General features: G+C 60.7%; 1 protein-coding gene across 4 annotated transcripts in view; it reads left to right on the top strand.

Annotated features, from left to right (window-relative positions):
* The first annotated feature begins 4,619 nt into the window (after positions 1 to 4,619).
* AGAP2 (ArfGAP with GTPase domain, ankyrin repeat and PH domain 2) overlaps positions 4,620 to 22,961 on the top strand; it is a 36,256-nt gene continuing 17,914 nt past the window's right edge. For 2 of the 4 annotated variants that reach the window (XM_074934857.1, XM_074934855.1), the window contains exon 1: positions 4,622 to 6,556. In XM_074934857.1, coding sequence (XP_074790958.1) covers positions 4,696 to 6,556 — 1,861 coding nt within the window. In that variant the 5' untranslated portion in view covers positions 4,622 to 4,695. Of the gene's footprint in view, positions 6,557 to 22,961 lie in introns of all 4 variants that reach the window. The other 2 variants (XM_074934854.1, XM_074934853.1) reach the window with 2 other exon arrangements.

Raw genomic sequence — 22,961 nt, 5'->3', positions numbered from 1 at the left:
CTCCTGAGGTCCCTTCCAACCCCGATACTCCATGATTCCATGGTGCAGCGCTTTGCGATCCTTGTGCCACAAGGCAAGGAGAATGGAAGCGCCTGATCTCCCTTCTCTGGACTACTCCATATTTTATAGGTTTCTATCATACCCCCGCTTATGCCTCTCCCAAGGGAAACAACCCTGATCTTTTCAATCTCTCTCCACGGGAGAGTTTTTCCAGGCCCTGGACACAAGCCTCATGCTTGGGACAACCCTAAATCTCTGACTGCCGGAAGCCAGGAGGGGAAGACGGGTGGATTTCTCAGTACATGCAGAATAATGAAGATGGTGGCTCCTTTGGGAGCCTCCCGAATCTTTAAAGATACAAACAGGGGTAACAGTCTCTCATTTCCTTCCCAACCTGCAGGAGATAGCATTTGTTAAGCGCAATGGATTCTATTGTTTGGCGGGGGTGTGCGTGGGTGCTCACTCTGCGTGAAGGTCATAGGGGAAGGGAGCTGGGGTTTTGTATTTAGCTCTGATCGTGCCAAGGCCTGAGGTTCCTTATCTCTTGTGGCAGTGAGTTCCACAAGTCCAGCTCCTCGGACAGCTCTGTTTCTCACTTGGACTTCTTCCCCCCCGTTGGCTGACAGTTTCAGCATCCAGATGATTTGGGAGCATGGTGATAATTAAAAATAATAATTAACTTGTCGTCAGTAGCTCTCCAAGCGCTGTGCAAAGGAAGCCAGGATCCCTAGCTCCATTTGGCAGATGGGGAAACTGAGGCGTGAGGCATGAAAATGACTTGCCCAAAGTCATCCAGCAGGCCAGTGGCAGAGCCCAGATCTCTTCAGTCCCTGGTCTAGATCTCTGGCCACTAGTCAGACTTCACAGTCACGAGGGGGCTCAGCTGGCCTTTCGGCTCAGTGGAGAGCTAGTACTCAGATCCAGGCACTGGGGTGGCATGTTGCCAGTGAGCCATGTTCTGCCCCAGCTAGGTCACACAGTGAGATGCGCTGGGCACACAGGGAAAGGGGCCACTGTGGCCAGGACTGCGTCCAACGGGGCTTGGGGCGGGGCGGGGGGGGGCAGTCTTCCAGCCAGCCGGAGGTCGGCGTGGGTGCCTCTGCTCCTGCAGGACCCCAGGGCGGGAGAGTGAGTTGGCAGGTGGCAGCATTGGTCCAGGGGGTTACCAGGGGGTCTGTGAGCTCCCGCTTCCTACTGACCAGTCTGGGCTCAGCGGCTCTGATCCCTGGGGTCTGCTGCAGCTGACACTGGAGGCCGAGAAGGTGCAAGTGGGGTGTCACCCCCAGCCCCTGCTGTCTCACCTGCCCTCCCGGTGGTTCCCTTTGGCCATGCTGCAATGGGAATCAGGCCATGTGACGAAGTTGGACTGTTCTTTATGTTTCCTCTGAATACTGTAGGGGTGCCTCAGTTTCCCCTATGCATTTCTTAAGTCTCTAGGTAAGCGAGAATCATAGCCCTAGTAAGAACAGTCCCACTTCGTCACAGGCCACACGTGTGCCTAAGCAGCTGGCTGCTTTTTAGGCCTCTATCTATGAATTTAAGGGGGCTGATTTTTAGCACTGCCCCCCCCCCCCACAAGATTTGCAGATATTGCCTTTGAGTTCCCTGCCTCGCTTTCTCTATCGGTACATTGGGATGACCATACTGGCCCGCTGCACCTTTATGAAACACCCTCCGAGCCTTGCCTGGGGCTGTGGCCATTGCAGTGAACCCTGGGCTAATCACCTCCCTGCTCTGTGCCTCGGTTTCCCCATCTGTAACACAGGGCGAACGATCGCTGGGTGGTGTTTTTCCGTGACTGCAGAATGCATTGTTATTACCGGGAATACAAAAGGCTTCATGCAGTCCCTGGATCCACTAATAACAGGGCATCAGCGATTGCTAGGCCCTGCACGGGTGCTTCCCCCAGTGACCGGGGGGCGGGGGGAACACTGGTACCGCTCATATAAGGGCAGGGCAGAGTTAGATCTACCTTCACCCCACCCCTTCAAGGATTGACAGTCACAGGGGGGTGACTCGGAGTGGGGGCGAGGCTGCCCATTGGCTGGAGACAGTGTTGGAAAGGAAGCGGGGTGAGGGGAAGGTGGCTCATGGAGCACGCTGGGTCTGAATATGAATCATTAGTAATGGCCCCCGTCAGTGGGGATATTCAGGAGCAATTAGCATTAATTAGCCCCTGTCACCGGCAGCCTCGGTGGAGAAGGCTGGGTGGGCCGTGGGGACTGAAAAGCGTGCGTGGGTGTGTGTGGGGGGGTGCTTTTACCTCCTCCTGTTCTGTGCCTGTGCTCAGAATAGAGAGAGCCCCCCCCCCCCCGGCTCCTGTGCTGTCAATCACCCCCCACCCCTTAGGCCGCTGAACCATGGGGAGAGGTTTCCTCTCATTTAAAAATTGCTTAAGTTCCAATTCCTCTGCCCGCCCCCCCAGTCCTGTGGGATCCCGGGCAGGGCTAGCTGGTTCAAGGCCCTATTCCAGCTGATTTGGCGAAGGGATTCGAACCCGCCGCTCCCCCCATCTGGCTGCACAGTCAGAATCTGTCCTGCCCCAGCGGGTCCATTGGGTACAAAGCGTTGAATGGCCGCCGGGCCTGAGGCGGGAGACCCAGCCGTACATCCCTGAGCTGGACTGGAAGCCAGGTCTCTTGCTGCACGTCAGGCAGAGCAGGGGTTTGAACCTGGGTCTCCCAGCTGAAGGCCTCGGCTCCCGGGGGAGGGTTTCGGGTTTCCAAACTTCCTGCCCAGCTCTGAGCTCAGGGTGGGGGGAGTTGTGGAGCTCACTGCCGGGGCGTCTGGGGCCGGGGCGGGTAGGCCTTACTCGAGTGGCGTGCCGGAGATGAGGGCCGCGCAGGTGGATGGAGAGAGGCAGGCATGTTTGGGGACAGACAGATCAGTGAGCACTTTAGAGACTTAAAACACGTCGGTTGTAAGGATTCTTTTGGTTCTGTTTCACAGCGCCTGGCACTACGGGAGCCAATCACTGTAATACAGCTAATGGTGTACAGCGCCTGGCACAATAGGATTCATTACCATAATACAGCTAATAATTTACAGCACCTGGCACCATGGGAGCCATTACCATAATATAGCTAACAGTGTACAGTGCCTGGCACCATGGGAGCCACTACCATAATACAGCTAATAGTGTACAGCGCCTGGCACCATGGGAGCTGCTACCGTAATACACCTAATAGTGTGCAGCGCCTGGCTCCATGGGAGCCATTACCATAATACAGCTAATAATGTACAGCGCCTGGCACCATGGGAGCCATTACCGTAATACAGCTAATAATGTACAGCGCCTGGCACCATGGGAGCTGCTACCGTAATACACCTAATAGTGTGCAGCGCCTGGCACCATGGGAGCCATTACCATAATACAGCTAATAATGTACAGCGCCTGGCACCATGGGAGCCACTACCATTATATAACTAGTAGTGCACAGCGCCTGGCAGAATGGTCTGTGACTGGGGCTCCTGGGAGCTACCGTAATACACCTAATAAATAATGTACAGCCCCTAGCACAGTGGGGTCCTGGTCCATTGGTTACCGTAATGCAAATAAACATTAGTAATAAGAAGAGCAGGCTAACAGGTAGCTGGGTGAGAGGTGCTGGTGAGCTGGACAGACAGAGCCCGAGATGGGTACGCAGAGGGATGGGTGGCTGTTCAGCAGGCAGACTTCCGATCTGCTAGGGCTGCTCCCCTGGGTGCTACGTCCTGCCCCACAGATTTCCCTTCAGCCTCCCCCCCCCCCGCTCCCCCAGACGCGGTGCCCCCCTCCAGCTGCTCCTCTGAGCTTGGCCCAGCGCTGTCACCCTACTGGGTCACCCCCCTCCCCGGGGGTGCCCTCTTTGCCAGGCTATCACATAGGCGCCCCCACTATCTCCTCGGGGCGGGCGGGGAAGGGGGCCAGGGATTCCCGAGCCGGGGAATCCAGCCCAGGTTTTCCCCGCGCCTCTGCAGCCGGCAGCCTCACGCCTGGGCTGTTGGATTTTCCAAGGTGCCAACTCTCAGATGCTCCTTCGCTTCCCCCGGGTCCCCATCGGCGGCTGGCGGCTCCCTCGGCGGGGGTGGGGGCTTGAGTCTCCGGACCGACGACCCGCGAGGGGGCGGCTGCCCCGCTCCGCCCGGGGGGCCCCCTCCGCTGGCCCTGCGGTTCTGCGGACACCCCCTCCGCCCTCCCGCGCCCGCCCCGCGCCGCCTTCTGCAAGCAGCGGGGGACGCGGCGTTGGCTCCGACAGCGCCCCTCGAAAGCGCTCCCGCAGGGGGAGGCGGGGGCTGGGTCCTGGCTTCGGAGCCTGGCCGGCGACATGGCCGATTCCTGACGGGGGGCACCTGCCGCTGCGCGCCGGAGGAGGAGGACGCATGGGGGGGCCCGTGCGCCACGGGCCCCGGAGCAGTGCCAGAGCCAGGAGCCCCCCGCGGGGTCGGCCGCTCCGAGGCTGCCTGGGCGCCGCTCGGCGGGGGCTGCTCTGAGCCCCGCTGCGCCCCGAGGCGGGCCGGGCCGCGAGTGGCTGCGGCCGGAGGGGGATGCCCGGACTTGCGCGTCTTTCCTGCGCTCGCCGCCTCCCAGCTCGCCGGGCTGCGCGGAGCGGCCGGGCCCGGGCATCGACGCCCCGCTAGGGGCTCTCGGCACAGCCGGCCCGGTGGCCGCGAAGGCGAGGCGCGCCGGGCGCAGATGCGCTCCCCCGGGCACCCATGAGCAGAGGGGCCAGCCTGCAGCGGAGAACCACCTACCTCATCTCCCTGACCCTGGTCAAGCTCGAGTCCGTGCAGCCGCCGGAGGAGCAGGCCAAGGCGGGGGCGGGAGATGGAGCCCCCCAGCCCGGCTCCAGCCCGGCCGCCCCCGGCCTCTCCGGGGTGACGGCGCGCCGGGAGGGCGAGGGGCCCCGGGCGGAGGAAAGCGCCAAGAGCAAGCGGCAGGAGCGGAGCTTCCACCGGCAGGATGCGCTTTGGATCAGCACCAGCAGCTCCGGCCCGGGGGACTATTTCCTGCAGCTGTCGCCCAGCAGCCCCCGGACCCCGGTTCCCTCGCCCTCCCCTTCCCCGGAGAGCGCCGGCCGGCTGCTTGCGCTCTGGGCCGGCCCGGGGCTGCCCTCGCCCAGCGCCTCGGGCCCGGGTGCCCCGGCTGAAGACCCCAGAGCGCCAGATCCCAAAGCGGAGGCTCCTCTGACCCTGACGCCACCGGCGGTGCCCCCCAAGCCGGGCACCGGTCTGCACCCAGCAGCCCCAGCTGTGCCCCCCAAGCCGGGCACCAGTCTGCACCCAGCAGCCCCAGCTGTGCCCCCCAAGCCGGGTACCGTTCTGCACGCAACAACCCCAGCTGTGCCCCCCAAGCCGGACACTGCACTGCTCCCAGCTGTGCCCCCCAAGCCGGACACTGCACTGCACCCAGCTGTGCCCCCCAAGCCGGACACTGCGTTGCTCCCAGCTGTGCCCCCCAAGCTGGATACTGCACTGCACCCAGCTGTGCCCCCCAAGCCGGACACTGCACTGCACCCAGCTGTGCCCCCCAAGCCGGACACTGCATTGCTCCCAGCGGTGCCCCCTAAGCCGGACACTGCACTGCATCCAGCTGTGCCCCCTAAGCCAGACACTACACTGCATCCAGCTGTGCCCCCTAAGCCGGACACTGCACTGCACCCAGCTGTGCCCCCTAAGCCGGACACTGCACTGCACCCAGCTCTGCCCCCTAAACCGGACACTGCACTGCACCCAGCTCTGCCCCCTAAGCCGGACGCTGCACTGCTCCCAGGTGCCCCGGTTGTGCCCCCAAAGCCAGAAGCCATTGTGGCCCCAGCGACTCCGGGGGTGAATGAGACCCTGGAGGTGCCAGGCGAGAGGAGCCAGACCTCCCGGGAAGATCTGCCAGCCCTCACCACCAGCTGCTCCTCCAGTGCGGTGGCTCCAGACCGGAGGCTGCTGCTGAGCCATGCCAGCTGGGGCTGCCCCGAAGTGCGGGCGCCCGGAGCACCCGAGGGCAGCGGTGGCGGGCGAGCCGGGGGCTCCTCGTTCTCCTCCCACCTGGGCCCTGGCGCCTCCTCGCCTCACCCAGCGGCCGGGAGCCGGCGCCTCCGGCTGGTCAGCAACAAGCCTTTCAAAACTGTGACCACCAGCGGCGTCAAGATGGGCTCCGAGCCCAAGGCCAGCAAAAGCGCCCACAAGGGGGGCCCAGGCAACCGGCTGTCGTGGCCGGAGAGTGAGGCCAAGGGCCGCATGAAAGGGGCCCCTAAGGGTGGCGGGGAGGCGGCCCCCCGGGCCACCGCCAGGGTGAAGCTGTCCCCGCGCAAAGGCAAGAGCAAGACCCTGGACAACAGCGACCTGCTCCTGGACTCTGAGGGCCCGGCGGCCTCGGGCTTCTGCCCCTCGGAGGCCGGCGTGGGGCTGAAGCGGGGCCGCGAGGGCGGCCGGGCCTCCACCCGGGACCGCAAGATGCTCAAGTTCATCAGCGGCATCTTCACGAAGAGCCCGGCCTCCACCCCCACCCACCCCGGGCCCGGGTTGGGCCTGGGCAGCCGGGAACTGCTGAGCCCCGAGCGAGCCAAGGAGTCCTCACCCAGTAAGTATGGCTGCAGGCCTGGGGAGGGGGCAGTGGAGGGGAGGGGGTATGGTGAGGAGTTTGGGGGGGATGCCTTGAAAGCCGAGGAGCGGGGAGTGGATCAGGGGGCTGAATTATTTCTGCAGTTGTGGGAGTGGTTGGGATGGGGGGAGGTTTGGAAGCCAGGACTCCTGGGTTCTATTCTGAGCTCTGGGAGAGGAGGTGGGGGGGTCTAGTGGTTAGAGCAGGTGGGGCTGGGAAGCCAGGGTTCTGTCACATTTCCCTAATGAGCGCAGGTGAGTCACATCCCTCCATTGTGCCTCAGTTTCCTTTTTGGTAAAATGGGGGTGACAGTCCCCACTTGGGGAGGTGCCACTGATGAGGGTTCGGCACTCGGAGATCCATGGCGAAAGAGGCTCTTGATGGGCAAAGTAAAACCACAGCTCCCCCAAGAATGACGCAGACCCGTCCCTTAGGCAACGGGGTAGGGGGGCTACCGGCAAATCTGTGTTATGAAACTTTGCGTGTCCAGTCCCAAATGCGAGCCTGGGCATGGACCCCCAGAAGCTCCGCTCTGGGGTGTGATGGAGCCCGGAGCCTTCACTCTGTGTATGTGTCAGTCATGGAGATGGGGGGTTCTGGTTAAGGATGCACCCCCTTAGAAAGCCTGGTCCTCCCACAGCTTCTCCAGGGGAATCTGCCTAGAAGAGGAGGACGCTTTGACCGGTATCATGCGGGCGGGTTTCTGAGACCGTGGAAATCCAAGAGCCACCGCGTTAGGTGTCTCAGGGGGTCACCGAGCGGGGATGTGAACTCAGAAACTGCCGCTTACGGGCGCCTTTGGTGTCAAGGCACTGCTGCTAAAGGGTTAATAAAGGCCAGTGGGGGGCGAGTCTTGCAGCTGCGAGACCAGGGCCCCGCTGTGCAGGGCGCTGCACAAACACATGGCAACGAGCTGGTCCCTACGTGGTTAGCATGAGCAGTGCGGGTTAGGGGTGGTGAGACACCCAGCAGGGCGGATTCTAGGTGGGGCTTTGACCCGGTGGACTCTACGACAATGGATTAGCCATTTATTGAAACGTCTGCTCGGCATTTATTAACCCTTGATTAATGCAACTGTCCCAGACAGTGGGACCTGCTGCTTTTTGACGAATATGTGACCCCCCCCCCCCAGGGTTTTAGCCTGTGGCTGTGTTGTCCCCCCGGAGACTCTGGTGCTAGGATTTCGGGGTATGGAACGGCTTCCGTATGAGGAGAAATGAATAGAACTGGGACTTTTCAGCTTGGAAAAGAGGCGACTAAGGGGGGATGTGATAGAGGTCTATAAAATCATGACTGGTGTGGAGAAAGTGAAGAAGGAAGTGTTATTTACTCCCTCTCATAACACGAGAACAAGGGGCCACCAAATGAAATAAATAGGCAGCAGGTTTACAACAAACACAAGAAAGTATTTTTTCACGCAACTCACTGTCAACCTCTGGAACGCCTTGCCAGAGGGTGTTGCGAAGGCCAAGACTATCACGGGGTTCAAAAGGGAGCTAGATAAATTCGTGGAGGATCGGTCCATCAATGGCTATGAGCCAGGATGGGCAGGGATGGTGTCCCTAGCCTCTGTTTGCCAGCAGCTGGGATTAGGTGACAGGGCATGGATCACTTGATGATAACCTGTCTGTCCATTCCCTTTGGGGCACCTGCCATTGGCCACTGTCAGAGGACAGGATACTGGGCTTGATGGACCTTTGGTTTGACCCAGTATGGCCGTTCTTATGTTCTTATGATTTTGCGGCTTTGATTGCTCGGAGATGCTTCTCAAAACCAGGAGCGTTCTCCCCCCATCCTCCACCCCCCCCCCGCCCCCGTCCGTGTTTGCCACTGAAAATTTCCACGGTGAAATGGCGAGGGATCACCTAGGAAACGCTCCGTTGGCAGGGAGGTGGGTACCAAGCATCCGTTCCCCTTGCCGAGCATCTCCCGTGGGAAAGGGACGCAGAATCGGCTCCCAGGAGCAAGGTGGGAATTGCAAGGGCTGGAAGGGGCAGCCTGGATTGACCCTCTGAATGTCTGTGATGGGAGCCAAGTGGGGTCCTAGCCCGGCCTGTGTGACATGGGAGCGGGTTCTCTGGGATATGGCCGGGGGCAGAGGGCAGGAAAAGGACTTTCCAGCGGCGAGGCAGGGCTGCGCTTGTAATGATCCTTTTTGCAACATGAAGGATGAATCCGGCCAGGAAGCTGATTGGCGGCTGCGTTTTAGCAACCGGGAATCGCGGGCTGCTCTGCCGGGCGAGCCCAAGGCCGCTCCTGCCGCATCGGGGTTAGAGCGCTACAGAGCCGCAGGGCCTTGGGGTAGCACAAAGGGTTAACCAGCACGCAACCGTTTCTCTGTCGTGGAGGCGCAAAGGGTTAATACACACACACACACACACACACACACACACACACACACACACACCCCTTCCCTGTTGTGGAGGAGCAAAGGGTTAATACACACACACACACCCACCCTTCTTCTGTTGTGGAGGAGCAAAGGCTTAATACACACACACACCCTTCCCCTGTTGTGCAGGTGCAAAGGGTTAATACACACACACACGCACACACACACACACACACACTCATCCTCCAGGCAACAACCCAGCTGGCCGCAGGTAGCTCCAGCAGCTCAGGGATGCGGCCTGTCCGTGTGGGCCTCCTTGCCAGACTTTAATTCCACAACCCAGCCCTACATCCATAAAGGAGAAGCCCCAGCGCAGGGCAGCACTGGTCCAGAGCTTGTCTTGTACTTAGTTCCTTTCCTCTGATGATGCAGCCCCCACCTGCTCCTGGATCTCTGACTGCTAGGCCCCACTCCCCTCCCAGAACTGGGGACAGAGCCCAGGCGTCCCTGACTCCCTGTCCCTTGGACAGCCTGCCCGAAACACTGAAAAAAACCCTATAAAACAGCTTTATAAAACGTGTATTTGCAAATTTTGTTTTTCAAATATTTCAGGAGCCTTTATCTGTGGGGTAGAGAGAGGGGCTTGGCTGGGAAGAACCGCAGCGTGGAAGGGGAACAGAAAAGCCTGTTTTCCAGGACAGCAAGCTGGGATATAGAAAGGGGGAGGAAAAGCTAAACAGAGATGTAATTTCATTAAAATATTCCCTGTGTCTGTGGTTCTGGTGGGATAAAGGAGGCCCCTTGTCAGACTCAGAGGCCAGGGTGCTGGGCATGGGCTGGCATATGGACCGAATAGAATGATTAGCTATTATTCTGAGCTTCTGAAGTGGAGCACTTACTCCAGATTAAAGCCACTGTCGAGGGTTCACATGGGGAGTTACGCCGGCAGAGTTGGAGCAGCCCATGGCTCCTTGTAGACAAGCCCTGAGTCTTTCTGGCTCAGATCCCGAAAGGTCGGAGAACTCCATGCCTTAGAGGCACTGCGGTTCAATTCCCCACGTGTAAAAACGAGGCATTTTGAGGATCAGTGCATTAAAGATTGTGCAGCACTTGGACACTGCGGTGGTGGGGATCCGTGGAAACACGTGAGAGATCTAGAACAGATCCCCAGTCTCTGGTGTGTAACAGGTAGGAAATGACGAGCTGCTGGTGCCCGGGAGAAGGAATTGCATGAACGGACGCTGGCAGGAGCAGGTCCCAGACATCTCCATTTTCCCTCCGGCTGCAATGGCTGAATCAGCCCGGCTCTGCTGGAGCCAGATCCCTCCTCTGGAGAGCTGTCATGAAGACTTGTTCGTCCTCTGGAATTGCAAAGCCATTCCCAGAGGATTGGACCCCCCCGCCCCTGCCCTGGCAGTGAGCTGGAAAAGCCCAGCGGCCTGGGGCTGCCCAGAGCGGGGAATGCCCTCCCCTCCGAGGACTGGAGGGGCTGTGGTTCTCAGCCAAATGCCAAGTGCCATGTCAAGGCTCATGCATCCCGCCTCCGCCCCGCCGTCGGGCAGGCCGGGAGGTGAGCCAGGTTGGGACGTGGGCCTGATCTAGCCCTGCCGGAGAGCATGTTCTCCGCCATGGATCAGGGGTGTGTGTGTGGGGGGGGTGTCACCGAAGGCAGCAGCAGGCACAGCGCTAGGTAGCTGCAAAGCTGTCTTGGCTGGCAGCCAGGCTCTGAGCAAATGGGGGATGCTCATGTAATGCTGGTTTCTGCGCACACGCACCCCTGGCTGTAACGGGGGTTCTGCACCTTCTCACTCCCTTTGTTCCCCGTTTCCCTGGATCCCCCAACATGGCCCCCTCCCTCGCTGCGTTCTCTGGGCGATTAGCGGAAGTGGGAGGTGGGCACGGGGCCAGCGGAGCCGTCTCACAATTTGCTGAGCTCCTCGCGTGCGAACACAGTACTCTCAGACCAGGGTTCGAGTCCCGGGGGGGGGGGGGGGGGCAGCCGGACAGCTCCCTGGAGAGCATCCCGAGGGAGCAGGGAAATACCTAACACTGAAATGGGCAGAAGCCGAGATAGCTTCTTCCTCCTCCCAAGGTGACAACGTGGAGTGGCGGCCGCCATCTGGGAGGTGGGTTGGGAATTTTCCAACGGACCGTCTTTCCAGAGGAAAATACCTTTGTAGATTCCCAGATTCCAAGGCCTCCTGGATGCCACAGGCCATGGCCCATCCCTAGAAGAATTCCTAGAGCCAATATTATACTTGGTTCCTGTCCGCCGATAATGCAGCCCCCCCTACCTCTGGATCTCTGACCACTAGCCCCCACTCTCCTCCCAGAGCTGGGGACAGAACCCAGGCATCCTGACTCCCTGTCCCTTGGACAGTCTGCCCGAAACACTGAAAAAAACCTCCACAAAACAGCTTTATAAAAAGCATATTTGTAAATTTGCAAAGACATCCCGCCTTGGTTTTAAAATCGCCGCTCACGGCAAATCCACCAGGAGCGAGCCCTGGTGAATTGTTCCAACAGCTATTTGCCCTCCCTCTTCGAAAGGGATGGGGTCCCTCCCACCTGAGTTTGGCTCCTGACGGCTTCCGAGCAGAACGGTCGGTGGTGAAACGTTGCACAGAAACGTGTCGATTTCCTTGGCGGGGGAGGAAAGGGCAAACCAGCCGTTCGACGAGATTGGAACATTTTGTTTCGACGTTTTTCGGACGGGCGGGTTGGAATTTTCCCTTCCAAATGGCTGGGTGCTGTGGAGAGATTTCTTTTGCCTTGTAAACATTTGAGCAGGAAGCTTTCCCGTGATGATGTCGAAATGAAACATTTTGGTTCGAGTGGGACATTTTGCTCAGCCCAAAACACAGGGTTTGGGGGGTTGGTGTTTTGGGATTGTCTTGCAGAGGGAATTTCTGAATGGTTTTGCTTTCCCGGAGTGGAATTCCCCCCCCCCCACAAAGCCGTGGAATTTAATTCAACCCCCTGGCTATTTCTCCGTGACCCCTGGGGCGGCGTCCCGGGGCGGCTTAGTGCCCACTGCTCATGAGTGTCGAAGACAGCTGTTTGCAGCAACAGGAGCTGTGGATGGCTGTAGCCCCCTCAGCCCTCGCAGTTGTGGGGACCCCCTTAGCGGGGACCCGTCGCCGGGTAAGGAGCTGGGTTGTCAGGCCAGAGACGGCTCCTTGGCTGGATGGGGTTAAATTGGGGAAGCTTTGGTGGAAGCCGGGAGAGCCATAGCCGGCCTCAATCCAGCATCTCTGACAGCTGCCTTGCCCGGGCGCCAGCTGAAGCAGGGGAACCTGCCGCTGAGCCGCATCTGTAAGGTGCGAAGCGCCCCGGGGGCATTTTCCATGGGCGTCGCGGGCTCTCGAGGAGGTTGGGCTTGAGGAGGAAGCCGCTTGGCAGCTCACGGGAGCTGAGCCAAGCTCTTGGCATGAAAGCTGGAACCAGACAGAACCGAGCACCCTTTGTGGGTGGCACACCTCAATTGCAGGGGGAACCAGGGGCAGCATGCCCCGATGGCAGGGGAGAGCCCAGGGTGGCACACCACTATTGCAGGGGGAACCTGGGCAACGTGCCCTGATTGCAGGGGTGGGGGGGAGGACACAAGTTGCGACATGCCCCGATTTTCAGGGGGCGCCTGGGGTTGGCCCCTCCCCCATTTGCAGGGGGTGGGATCTGGCCCACTGACCTCAGTGGGGTGATGTCAGTTTACACCAGCCGGGATCTGGCCCGTAGAAGCCAGGTCTGGGAAGTACCGTGTAGTTTCCATTGACGCCCTCTCCTGGGGCCCGCACTGGATTGCCCCTGCAGGGCGTTCCCCGGGGCTTTGGCCTGGCTTGGGTCGCTACCCCTTCCCTGGCCTTTACCTCCCAGCCGGAGATGGCTTGCTGCTAGGAAACTTCGCCTGAAATTCAGTTTCCCCTCTCGCTGGCTGCCCCTCAGTATCTGTCCGTGATGCCCAGCAGGGCTGGAGCAGCCTTGGGGCAGGGGGCAGTTGAGGGGCAGGCGCGGGCAGCAGCTGAGCAGGGCGGGTGGGGGCGGCAGGCCTAGGGGTGGGAACTCTGCTAGGGGAGTAACGTTCCCAGGCCGTGAAATGACCCACGATTAACCTTGGTCTCCCCGGCCGTGCGTTCTGCGTCGGCCTCTTCTGTGGGGCCGCAGGGACAGGCAGTGGGATGGGGGAGCCAAGGGAGGTGAAGGGAAGCGCCTTGATGTTCCCGAGCCCGATGGTTTGGTCTCAGATCCGTTGCTCTGTGTGGTTATTCTGCGGTAACGCCAAGCAGCCTCAAGTGAGCTCAGGGCCTTGTTGCGCCAGGCACTGCACATATCTAGTGAGAGATGGTCCATGTCCCAGAGAGATCACAGTTTAAATAGACAAAGGGTGGGAGGGGAAACTGAGGCACTCAGCAGTGATGGGACTTAGAACTGCCCCAGCCTCTGCAGTGAAATAACAGCAAGGCCTGGGTTCTGGTCCTGGGCATGTCCTCCCCACACACCCCTTGCCTCAGTTTCCCCTCCCACCCCTTTGTGGCTGCTTTGCTTGTCGTGAGCAGCAGGCCAGACCCCCCCCCCAGTGGCAGTGATGCCTGCTCCTGTTCCCAGAGCTGTCATGGGCGTCCTCAGGCTCCGTTTCGATTTGTTCCTTCACAATTTGGGTTTTGAGTCTAATTTGACATGATGCTGGTTGTTTTTCTTCCCCCGTCAGAAAGTATAATGGCTTGTGAAAGGCTCCATGCCTGGCTAGGGGGTGCTTCTGTCCTACCCGCTGCGCCAGGGCACGCTGGCACCCCGCTGGTGACACAGTGTGGGGGGGGGAGGCGAAGCAGGAAGGGTGTGGAGAAAGCAGGGTGGGCCATGATCTGGGTGTGAGTCAGTGAGGACCCAAGGACGGGGGATAGAGGACCCAAGGATGCTGGAGGACGATGGCTTTCCTTAGCGCTCCAAAGATCCAGCCACGTGATGAGAACGGGGGGTGGGGGGGGTAGATGCCACGGTGAAGGGCAGCATGGAAGCGTGGCACAAGCAGGCCGGACGAGGAAGAGGAGCGGGCACTGCAGCTCATCTGCAACCAAGCGAGGGCCCAGAGGCCATGAAAGCAGGGCAGGAGTTTCGATCTGCTTTGGCCTGTGCCGGGGTCCCCCTGGTCCGTCACGCTCGGACCCTTGCCAGCTGCTCACCCGCCGTCTCACCACTAGCCAGGAATCTGGCTCAGCCCCTGCGAGGGGCGTCCATGCTGCAGGCTTGGCTTGAGTTGGCAGGGTCTGGTCTCCGAGACCCCCCCGATGGGAACCTTGATGCTGGAGCCAGTCAGATAAACTCAGGGGCTGGGGAGAGGGAGTGGATTTGTGCCCTTTGGGGAGGGGCGTTGCTTCCTTGGCCAGGTTCACAGTCAGTCTGGTAACGAGGCCGTAATTAGCGACGCCAGCCTTGGGTACTGACGCAGTCATTCCCGCCCACCCCCCAACCTGGGGCCTTGCTGTGGGCTCGGATAACCCACGTGCCTCCTGATGAAAGAGACAGTCCCAGCCCTAAAAAGCTCCTGGTCCGAATAGAGAAGGTGTGGGAGGGGAAACTGAGGCATGGGGCGGGGAAGCAGGGGGATCTGGGTCAGAATAGAGGGTCATGAGCCCAGATGTGTATATGTGGGCAGCCCAGGGCTGGGATAGCAGGGGGCTGGGATTGAGGGGTACCGGCGGAGCTGGGGTGTGGGGAGCCCAGGGCCTGGCTGCAGAACAGGAGTGATGCCCCTTGGCAGAGCGGGGGGTGGGACGCTTGCATGTCACCTGCCTATGCCAGCCCTGCTCTCAGCCTTCCCGCTCCTGAGACCTTTCTGCAGAGGCCCTGAACCGCCCGGGTCCTGTGCTCACTGTGCTGCTACCTGGTGCATTACGGTAGCACCTACAGGCCCCAAACCAAGATTCGGGGCCCCATTGATCAGGGCTGCACAGACGTAGAGCGAGAGGCAGCCCCTCCCCTGCAGAGCTCACAGTCTAAATAGATGAAGGGCGGGAGGGGAAACTGAGGCATGGAGCCAGGAAGGGACTTGCCCCAGGTCACCCAAGAAGGGCAGACTGGGACTTACAGAACCCAGGAGTCCTGAGGCCTTGCAGCTTTTCCAGGTGCCTTTTTCCACAGCGTTTATCGGAGTCCAAGCACCAGGTTACGGGGCGTCTCCTTTCCAGATGAGTTCCCGGCGCCCGGGGCCGGGAGACAATGCTGGGAAACTGCCTCCAACCTCAGTGGGCAATCGGGCGTGTTTGTGGTCTCGCCGCTTGGCAGATCCCGGCGTCTTCATGAGCTGCCTGACGGGTGATTCAGCGTGGGAAGCCCATTATTATTTCTCATCTCTGAAACAAGCCATCATCACCTGGCTTTGTGTCTCGGAAGTGCCTTTCTCCGCCCAGAGACAGGCAGCTTCTGGGGCCAGTTCACAAACACTCCCCCCCCCACCCCCCCTGAGCTGGATGGTGAAACCTCACCCCCACAATCCCATTGAGAAATTGGGGGGCCAGGGAGCCAGACTTTTACCCCATTTGCTCCTATGGAGCAGGGCCTTAGCCCACAAGCTGGCCCACTGAAATCAGCGAGGCTCCCAAGTGCTGATCTCTCTGGGCACGGGGATCAGAGTCCAGCTCCGCCCTGCACCCCTGCCTCGCATTTAGCATGCGTAGTACGGTAGCACCCGAAGGTCCCACCCGAGAGCAGGGCCCCGCTCGTGACAGTCCAAGCCCTGAAGGGCTCACAGTCTGAATAGACAAGGCGTGAGAGGGGAAACTGAGACAGAGAACCGACTTGCCCCAGGTCACCCAGCAGGGGCGTGGCAGGGCCGGGAATGGACCCAGCCACTTGCTGTTGTGTTAGGTTGGAGGTTGTGAGGTTTCACTGCCAAAAACCCAAGACACCTCATATCTGCTGTGGCCCAAGGCTCCTCTCGTCCCTGGCGTGGCTCCGATGCCCCCAGCTGGTGGGGGGGAAGGGAGGGGCCGAGCTGAGCACCCTCCAAACTCAGCTCAGGTGTGGGGCCGAGTCTTGGCCTGGCTGAGCTAACAGGACTCTTCCCTCTCCAGCCCCGTCTGCAGGGAGGCTGGTCCCTGAGCCGCGATCAGAGCAACTCATTAGTAATCACGGAGAGCTATTGGTGTTTAATAAACACCTTCCCATCAGCCCTCTGGCCATCCTGGGCGGCGAGGTCCCTGAATTCCTGGCCGCGGGGGTTATTGTCGGTGGCTTTCCGCAGTCCATTCTCCATTGCAGCAGCCTCCGTGGGGCGGACTGTAGAGACAGTACAGGCTAGTGGCTAGAGCAGCAGACTGGGACTCGGGGGCTCTGTCCCTCGTGAGACCTGGGATGAGGCAATTGGGCTCACCTGTGAAGCAGGACCAGCAGCGTTAGCCCTTTGGCCTGAGCCTGAGTGGTGCAGCCGATTGCCGGGCCTGGCCGATGCTCCAAGTCAGAACAGAGTCCCCTGTCCCTGAACACAGCGGGACAAACCACGGCACACCGTTTTCTTGCTCAGAAATCCCCAGGTCTGCCCCCCGGCAGGCTCTGTGCCCAAGGAAAGCTGTCTCTCTGCGACTTGCTCACAACTCCTGCTCCTGGCTTCCTTTGCCTCTTTACCCCACGGAGACCCCTCAGCCCACACGGCTCTGCTGTGACCTGCCCTGCGGCTACTGCCTTGGCTGGAATTGCTCCTTCTCATGGCCACCCGTCAGCTTTAATGTGGCCTGTGGTTGGCTTTGGATCTAAGGTGACTCAGCTGAGGGCAGCTTCTAAGCACCTCCCAGCACCACGGTGATAAACAGGGAGCACCTGGGCTGGAAGGAACCAAGGCCTTGTTTAGGGCTAAAGAAGGCCACCCTCCCTTCCCGTGATGAGCAAATGCAGGAAAAGTCCAGGGAAGCTCAGTTGGGCTTTTTGGTGAAAACGCCTGAGCATGGAAGTGCTCCTCTAGCGTTATTTAGATGTGTTACGGTAACGGCTAGTGGAGGGGGGGGGAGCATTGTGCTAGGTGCTGTACAAACACAGACTGAGAGACATTCCCTGATTCCAAGAGCTCATGGTTTAGATGGCTAAGAGTGGGAGGGGAAACTGAGGCACGGGGCAGGGTTTTTTTTTCACTTTACAAAAGAGCTAAATATCATTACCCCCATAGTACAGGCAGGTAAACTGAGGCACAGAGCAGCGTCAAGACCTGCCCAAAGGCAGTGGCAAGGCTGGGAACAGAACCCAAGTCTCCTTAGTCCCAGGGGAGAGCCTCTACCCACTAGACCTCACTGCCCCTTGGTTCCCTGCAGCGACGGGTTAATAAGACGTACAGTGCCCCCTCCAGCCCAGACGGGTCGTATCAGTAGCCGCACGCCCGGCCCCGGGGAGCTGTTCCTGAGGCTGAGGAACGAGAGGGAACCAGAAGCACAGAAGCATGAGGCGGGCGACCCGGCTGGGTGAACAAGGGGGCAGAGCAGAGCCAGGCCTTGGTCTCCGGAAGGCTTCCTGTGGCACAACCTACCTGCTGGCAGAGGGGGACACTGGCCTGTCCTGAAGGCAGGGAGCCAGGGGGTTTTATGCCATGTCCCGGCGGGCACACAGCATGCGGCGACAGGGACCTGGCCCTCCTTGCTTGGCAGATCCAGCGTATAGACACGAACGCCCAGGCATCCCTGCGCCGGTCCCTTTGATGCCCTGCGTCGGCTCCCCCTCCACGCAGCAGGGGTGCTAATCAGGGGCGGCGTCCCCGCAGCGCGCCGGTTCTGTAACAGCCAGGCTTGCCTTTGATCTCCGCTGACTGGCATTTCAAACGCCGCAGCCTGGGAGAAGCGACCGGCAGGAGGCCTAGACAGACAGAGCGCGCGGCGGGGAAGGGATTGCGGAGGGGGATTAAAAAGGTGTTTTGTCTGGGCACCGTGGCACCGAGGGAGCTGTTGGCTTCCATCAGCCACAGAGCCACACGCACGTCGCGTGGCGGTGCCCCTCCTCCTCCCGGCGTAGGGGAGCTCTGCTCCAGCATTTGGGGTGTAAGGGGGCCCTGGCTGCCTGCCCGTGGGGGCACAGCGGGGAGACACACAACAGGTCTGGGGCTGTCAGGTGCTCATTCCCTTGTTTCGCCCGCCTCAGCACCGTGCGTCTGCTGGAACGAGGGCTCTGGGAGGAGCTAGGTAGGGCTGGGATTTTGGAAATCTCTGGGTGTTGGAGCCAAGGGGTGTCAGCGGGTGCCCAACCTGCTTTTGGAGAATCTCAGCTTCGGTAGGAACATGGTCTAGCTCACCCACCAGATATGGGCTGGACGTAGGAATCCCAGGGGAAGAGCCTCTGGCAGGTCAGCCTAGATGCCCACACTGGTTCCTTCTGGTCTCAACTCAATGCCAGCCTGGCCACCTTGGAGGGCCAAAGCCCAGATCCTCATTAGGCACCTCAATACCTTGTTAGGATTGGGGCCCAAGCCCCCACTATGGGACGCCCCGGGCAGCGCCAGTGTAAGTTACCCAAACCACCCACCACCGATATCCCTCAACCCTGGGGAACCCTCTCCGGGCTCCAGAGAGGAGCTCGCTCTGTGCTCCCTGCTGAAGCAGCCGACAAGCCCAATGCCCAGCGTGGCAATGGGTTTTGTGAGGTGGGCACTGTACCACAGCCGACAGTCATTATCTCTCTGAACTGTAGTTGTGCCAGGAGACCCTAGTCGGGGATTGGGGCCGTTACCCTGGGTGCAGTATGGTTCTTTCCCCAAAGAGACAGCAGGCAGGCCTGACAGAAGGAGAGAGCCCAAGCTGGTACCGTTGGCACGGATCATCCTCCAGCCATGGCAGTGTCTCCCCAGCCCTGCCCGTGGCTGGTGGTTCCGTGTCCTTGTGCCAGGCCCCTGCCCTCCGTCCCAAGGGGCGTAGACTGCGAGTGGCTAGGACGGCCTTCTTTCCCAGCTATCCCAGAGCAATAGAGATGAAGGCCTAGGTCCTCAATGGTATGTAAGTGCCTAACTCCCATTGGTTTCAGTGGGAGTTAGGTGCCTAAATTCCATGGCCGTATCTCAGGCTTTAGCATCCTCCGGAGAGCAAGAGCCCTGCTTTGCCCTCAGCCTCGGCTCCCGACCGCCCGTGACCACTGCTCTGAATCCCTCCTTAGGACTGTCACAGTGTGAGCTGGCCCTTTAAGGGGAGGCGGGCTCAGCCACACCTGGGCCAGGTGTCGCCTGATCCCTGCAGGCCCTCTGGCCCTAAAGGGACTGACCTGAGCCCCTCCCCTCACTTGGGAAGGGGGATAAATCCCTGCTCCCCTTAAAGGGCCAGCTCGCTCTGTGATGAGGACCTGGAGGCGGGGGGGGGCGGGGGCTTTCAAAGCCAGCTGGCTAATTCCTTTCCCGCTAATCAGATTTGTCTTGCAGCCCTGACAGCCGGGGCTGGGGCAGTCAGCTCTCACGTTCCAGGGCCTACGCTGATCTCTCGGCCCCGGGGGTCAGGAAGGAATCCCAGCCCCCGCCCCACGTGCAGCAGTGCCCCGCTGGCCAGGTGCATGCTGGGCTTTTCTTCCCACCGCGCAGCCGATATTGGCGGCTGCTGGGAGCAAGATGCCGAACCTGCCGGGCCAATCGCGGCGGCTGAGTTGGCCCCAGTCGCGGGAGCTGATTTGCTGCTTGAGCGGTTCCGCACCAGTCAGGCTGGGGGAGGGGTGATGTCATAGCCGGGAAGGGTTGTTCCTGGGGCTGAGGCAGGATTTGCCCAGCAATACGGTGGCTGAGCGTTGCACCAATACCTTACGAAAGGCCTGCCGGGTTGGGGGTGGGGGGCGGGGGGGGAGCAGCAGCCCTATTGCTCCCTGTCGCGGATAAAGGTGCACACGCATCTTTGCACGACTTGGACGTGCTGCACGGACACTTTGCACGCACGCTGCCCAGCCCGGTACGTGCACACCCGGCTTCCAGGGCGGGGCCCCGATCGAGCATCCTTCAGGGCAAAGGGAGACCGAATCCACCGGGCAGCGATTTGCCCCGACCGGGTGCAAGGCCCCGGGCAAAGGAGAATTAGGTCCAGTCTGGCTGCCACGGGGCCAGGCGGTGGCATGCCGCTGAGCCAAAGGGCATCAGGGAAAGTCCTGGCTGGCGGGACCCATCCGGCTGCGACGTAGTTCTCCAGCACTTCATCTGGGGCCAGGCTTTCAAAAGAGCTCAGGTCCTTTCGAGGCACCTGAATAGCCCGGGGTGACCCCCCCTCGGCTGGATTATCAGAAGAGCCCAGCGAACTGCATAAAGGGGGAGCTGTGCTCTAGTGCAGATGTTGGGTGCTGCTCTCTGGGGGGGCTGTCGAGACAAGGGAGCAAGCAGACGGTGGCTGAAGTGGTGCAAAAGGAAGCGGGGAGGTTTGTAGTTCTCCAACCCAAAGTGACGTACAGCCCCGGGATCAACCCCAGGCAGCCTGCCCTGCACTGGTTTCCTCCGACGCCTGGCAAAGCTGCATGGCAGAAACCTCGAAGGACGTTCACTGTGCTGTTGCCCATGGACCTGCTCTAATTGGTGCTGGGATTCTCCTTCGTTAACACTAAGGGTGGGGGGCGGGTTGTGTCAGGGGAACGCTCGGTGACACTTGTCAGGCGCCCAGCCAAGCGCGACCGATCCAGTGGCTGCCTGCAGGTGCCAGACTGTGGCTTCTCCCAGCCCGCTTGATGCTGTCACCCGAGGGCCATGTGCCAGGGAGGGGGAGGAGGGGGGCTGCCTGCCCCCCCTCCACCTCCCTCCCCCCCACCTGCAAGCTTGGCGTTGTGTTTGCCATCTGGGCACGGCCGGGGGGCAGCGTCTGAGGCTCAGTCCCGAGCTCCCTGCTCCGCCGCGGGCGGTCCCTGCTGCTGCCCCGGCCCGGTCCTTATCGCAGGCCGCAATCCCTCACATGTGACTGTGTCCCCAGCAGGGGGCAGCGTCTTCCGTGAGGCCTGGGCAAGGGGGCAGGGTGCAGAGCCGGCGCCACGTGCCCGTAGGGAGCAGCGTGGGTCTGAGTGGGGGGCATCAGGAGCTACCCAAGAGCACGATTTCTTTGAGGATTGGCCTGGCTGCTTCCCGGGATCCAGGCTCCCCGTCCAGCCCCTAACTGAGAGGACGGGGCATCTGCCTCGTTCAGGGCTGGTGGCTCCTGAATACTCAGAGCCCAGGGGTTCCCCACCGCTGCTCTGAACCCCAGTAGCTTCCCAGCTTCGGGGCAGGCCACGAGCGATCCAGATTTTGCATCCTTGCCAGCTTGGGGCGTCCAAGGAGGCCCACGCTGGTTGTGTCTGCTCCTCAGTTTTGGGCTAGAGTACCGTCATCGGTGTGTTCGGGGGGCCATGGCAAACGACCTCCTTCGGTGACTGTTCGAGCTGCACTTACATAACAACCCGAGATGACGGCACCAGTCCGGGGCAGAGAGAGCCAAGCCTGTCGCTGTGACTCACGGCACCAGGCAATCACCGAGTCAAGGCAGCCGCGGGGGGAGAGGAGGGCGGATGGCAGAGACAGCCTCGCTGGATTCTTCGGCTAACCCAGACCTTTGCCCCTGCTTTCTGGTGTCTCCCTGATACAATGGATGGGGGGCAGTTTACTGGTCTCCTGCCTGCCCTCCCCATCTGTCCCTGTGTCCCTGCAGCACTGGGATAGTCAGAGGTTCCTAAGGGAGTTAGGCACACAACTGGCTTTCACTGGGGCTTGGGCAGCTCTTCCCCCTGAGTGCCTTTGAAAAAGTCCTTCCTGGAGAAGAGGGCCGGCCCAGTGGTGAGGGCGCTTCGGAGAGCCGGATTTGATGCCCTTTGCTCTACCACCTCGGGCAAGTCACTTAGCTACTCTGTGCCTCAGTTTCCCCGTCTTAAAAACAGGGATAACACTCCCCATACCTCACGGGAGGGGGGGGACAGGACGGGATGGAGGGTTTGAAGAGCGTGAGGTGTTCAGATAAGGTGGTGCTGGGAACCATATGGGAACCCGACAAGATAGCCACGGACGTGCCTGACCAGGAGGTTAGGAGGGTCGGGTAGCATCCTCCATCGGGGGCCAGGGCATGAGTGAGAGACGCCCCTAGGTGGGGTTGGAGTGGGGTGGCACCAGCTGGAAGCCATCCAACGTGGGGCCAGCGGCCAGCGTGGCTGCATGGGAGGTGGCACCCACGGGAATCTGGCGGTCAGGCAACACCCTCAGCTCCAGGAATCCAGAGCCAGCGGGCCTGTAGCCTTGGCCCTTGTCTCTCCGGGTCGCTCGGCAACGCGCTGGGCACTGTTGCTTAGCAACAGTTCCATGGTAACAGAGAGACGGAGCGAGTTCCGCCGTGCGGTGCCGTGGAGCCCGGCTGGGCGCCGGCTGGGCCCAGAGTCGCCCCAGAGTCACCTGCCCTGGAGCCCAGACCCTGGGCCGGGGCAAACCGGCAGAGAAAGGACATTAACACCCCCCCTGCCCCCCGGCTGTCTGCTTCGCAGGCAAGACCCCATCACTGGGAGTCAAATCCAGCCAGACACAGCACCGGGTGGATGCCGCCCTCGCTTTCCACAGGGGCGGCATCCATGCTGGTCTATATGGGGAGGGGTGCCGTATATATGGGGCTAGTATATATAGTGAAACTGGGTCCTGGATCCATGCTGGGCTATATGGGGCAGTGGGGTATATATGGGGCTGGTATCTGTAGTGTTTGTGGTGCACAGCAGAGTGTATATGGGGCAGTATGTACAGTGTAGCCCAGGACCACGTCCACGCTGTTGCATCCGGAGCCGGGGGGTCTGTGGGGTGGTGCCGTGGTGGCAGATCCCGGGGCCGTGGGGACCCCCCCATGTAAATGCCACGATGGAGTTTTGCTCTGGTCGCTTTCCCGCGCCGCTCTCCAGCCGCTGATCCGTGCCTTTGTCATCCAGGGCTCAATAACCCAGTGTCTCCCCGAGCGGCCAGGCCTGTGTGTAAATAGCCTCTCTGTGCCGCGGCTCCGCGTCCGGGCGCCCCGTGGCTCCATTCAGCTTCCAATGTAGCTTCCAATTCAGCTTCCAAGGCTCCAGGCCCTGCCGTCCCCAGGCTGGCACAGCCCTCTCCCCTGCCTCCGTTCCCCCCTCCCCAGCGGTGGG

Source organism: Natator depressus, chromosome 20 (genome assembly GCF_965152275.1).
Source record: "Natator depressus isolate rNatDep1 chromosome 20, rNatDep2.hap1, whole genome shotgun sequence".
Classification (NCBI taxonomy): domain Eukaryota; kingdom Metazoa; phylum Chordata; order Testudines; family Cheloniidae; genus Natator; species Natator depressus.
Note: the sequence above shows the minus strand (reverse complement) of the source record. Positions and strands in the feature narration are given on the sequence as shown.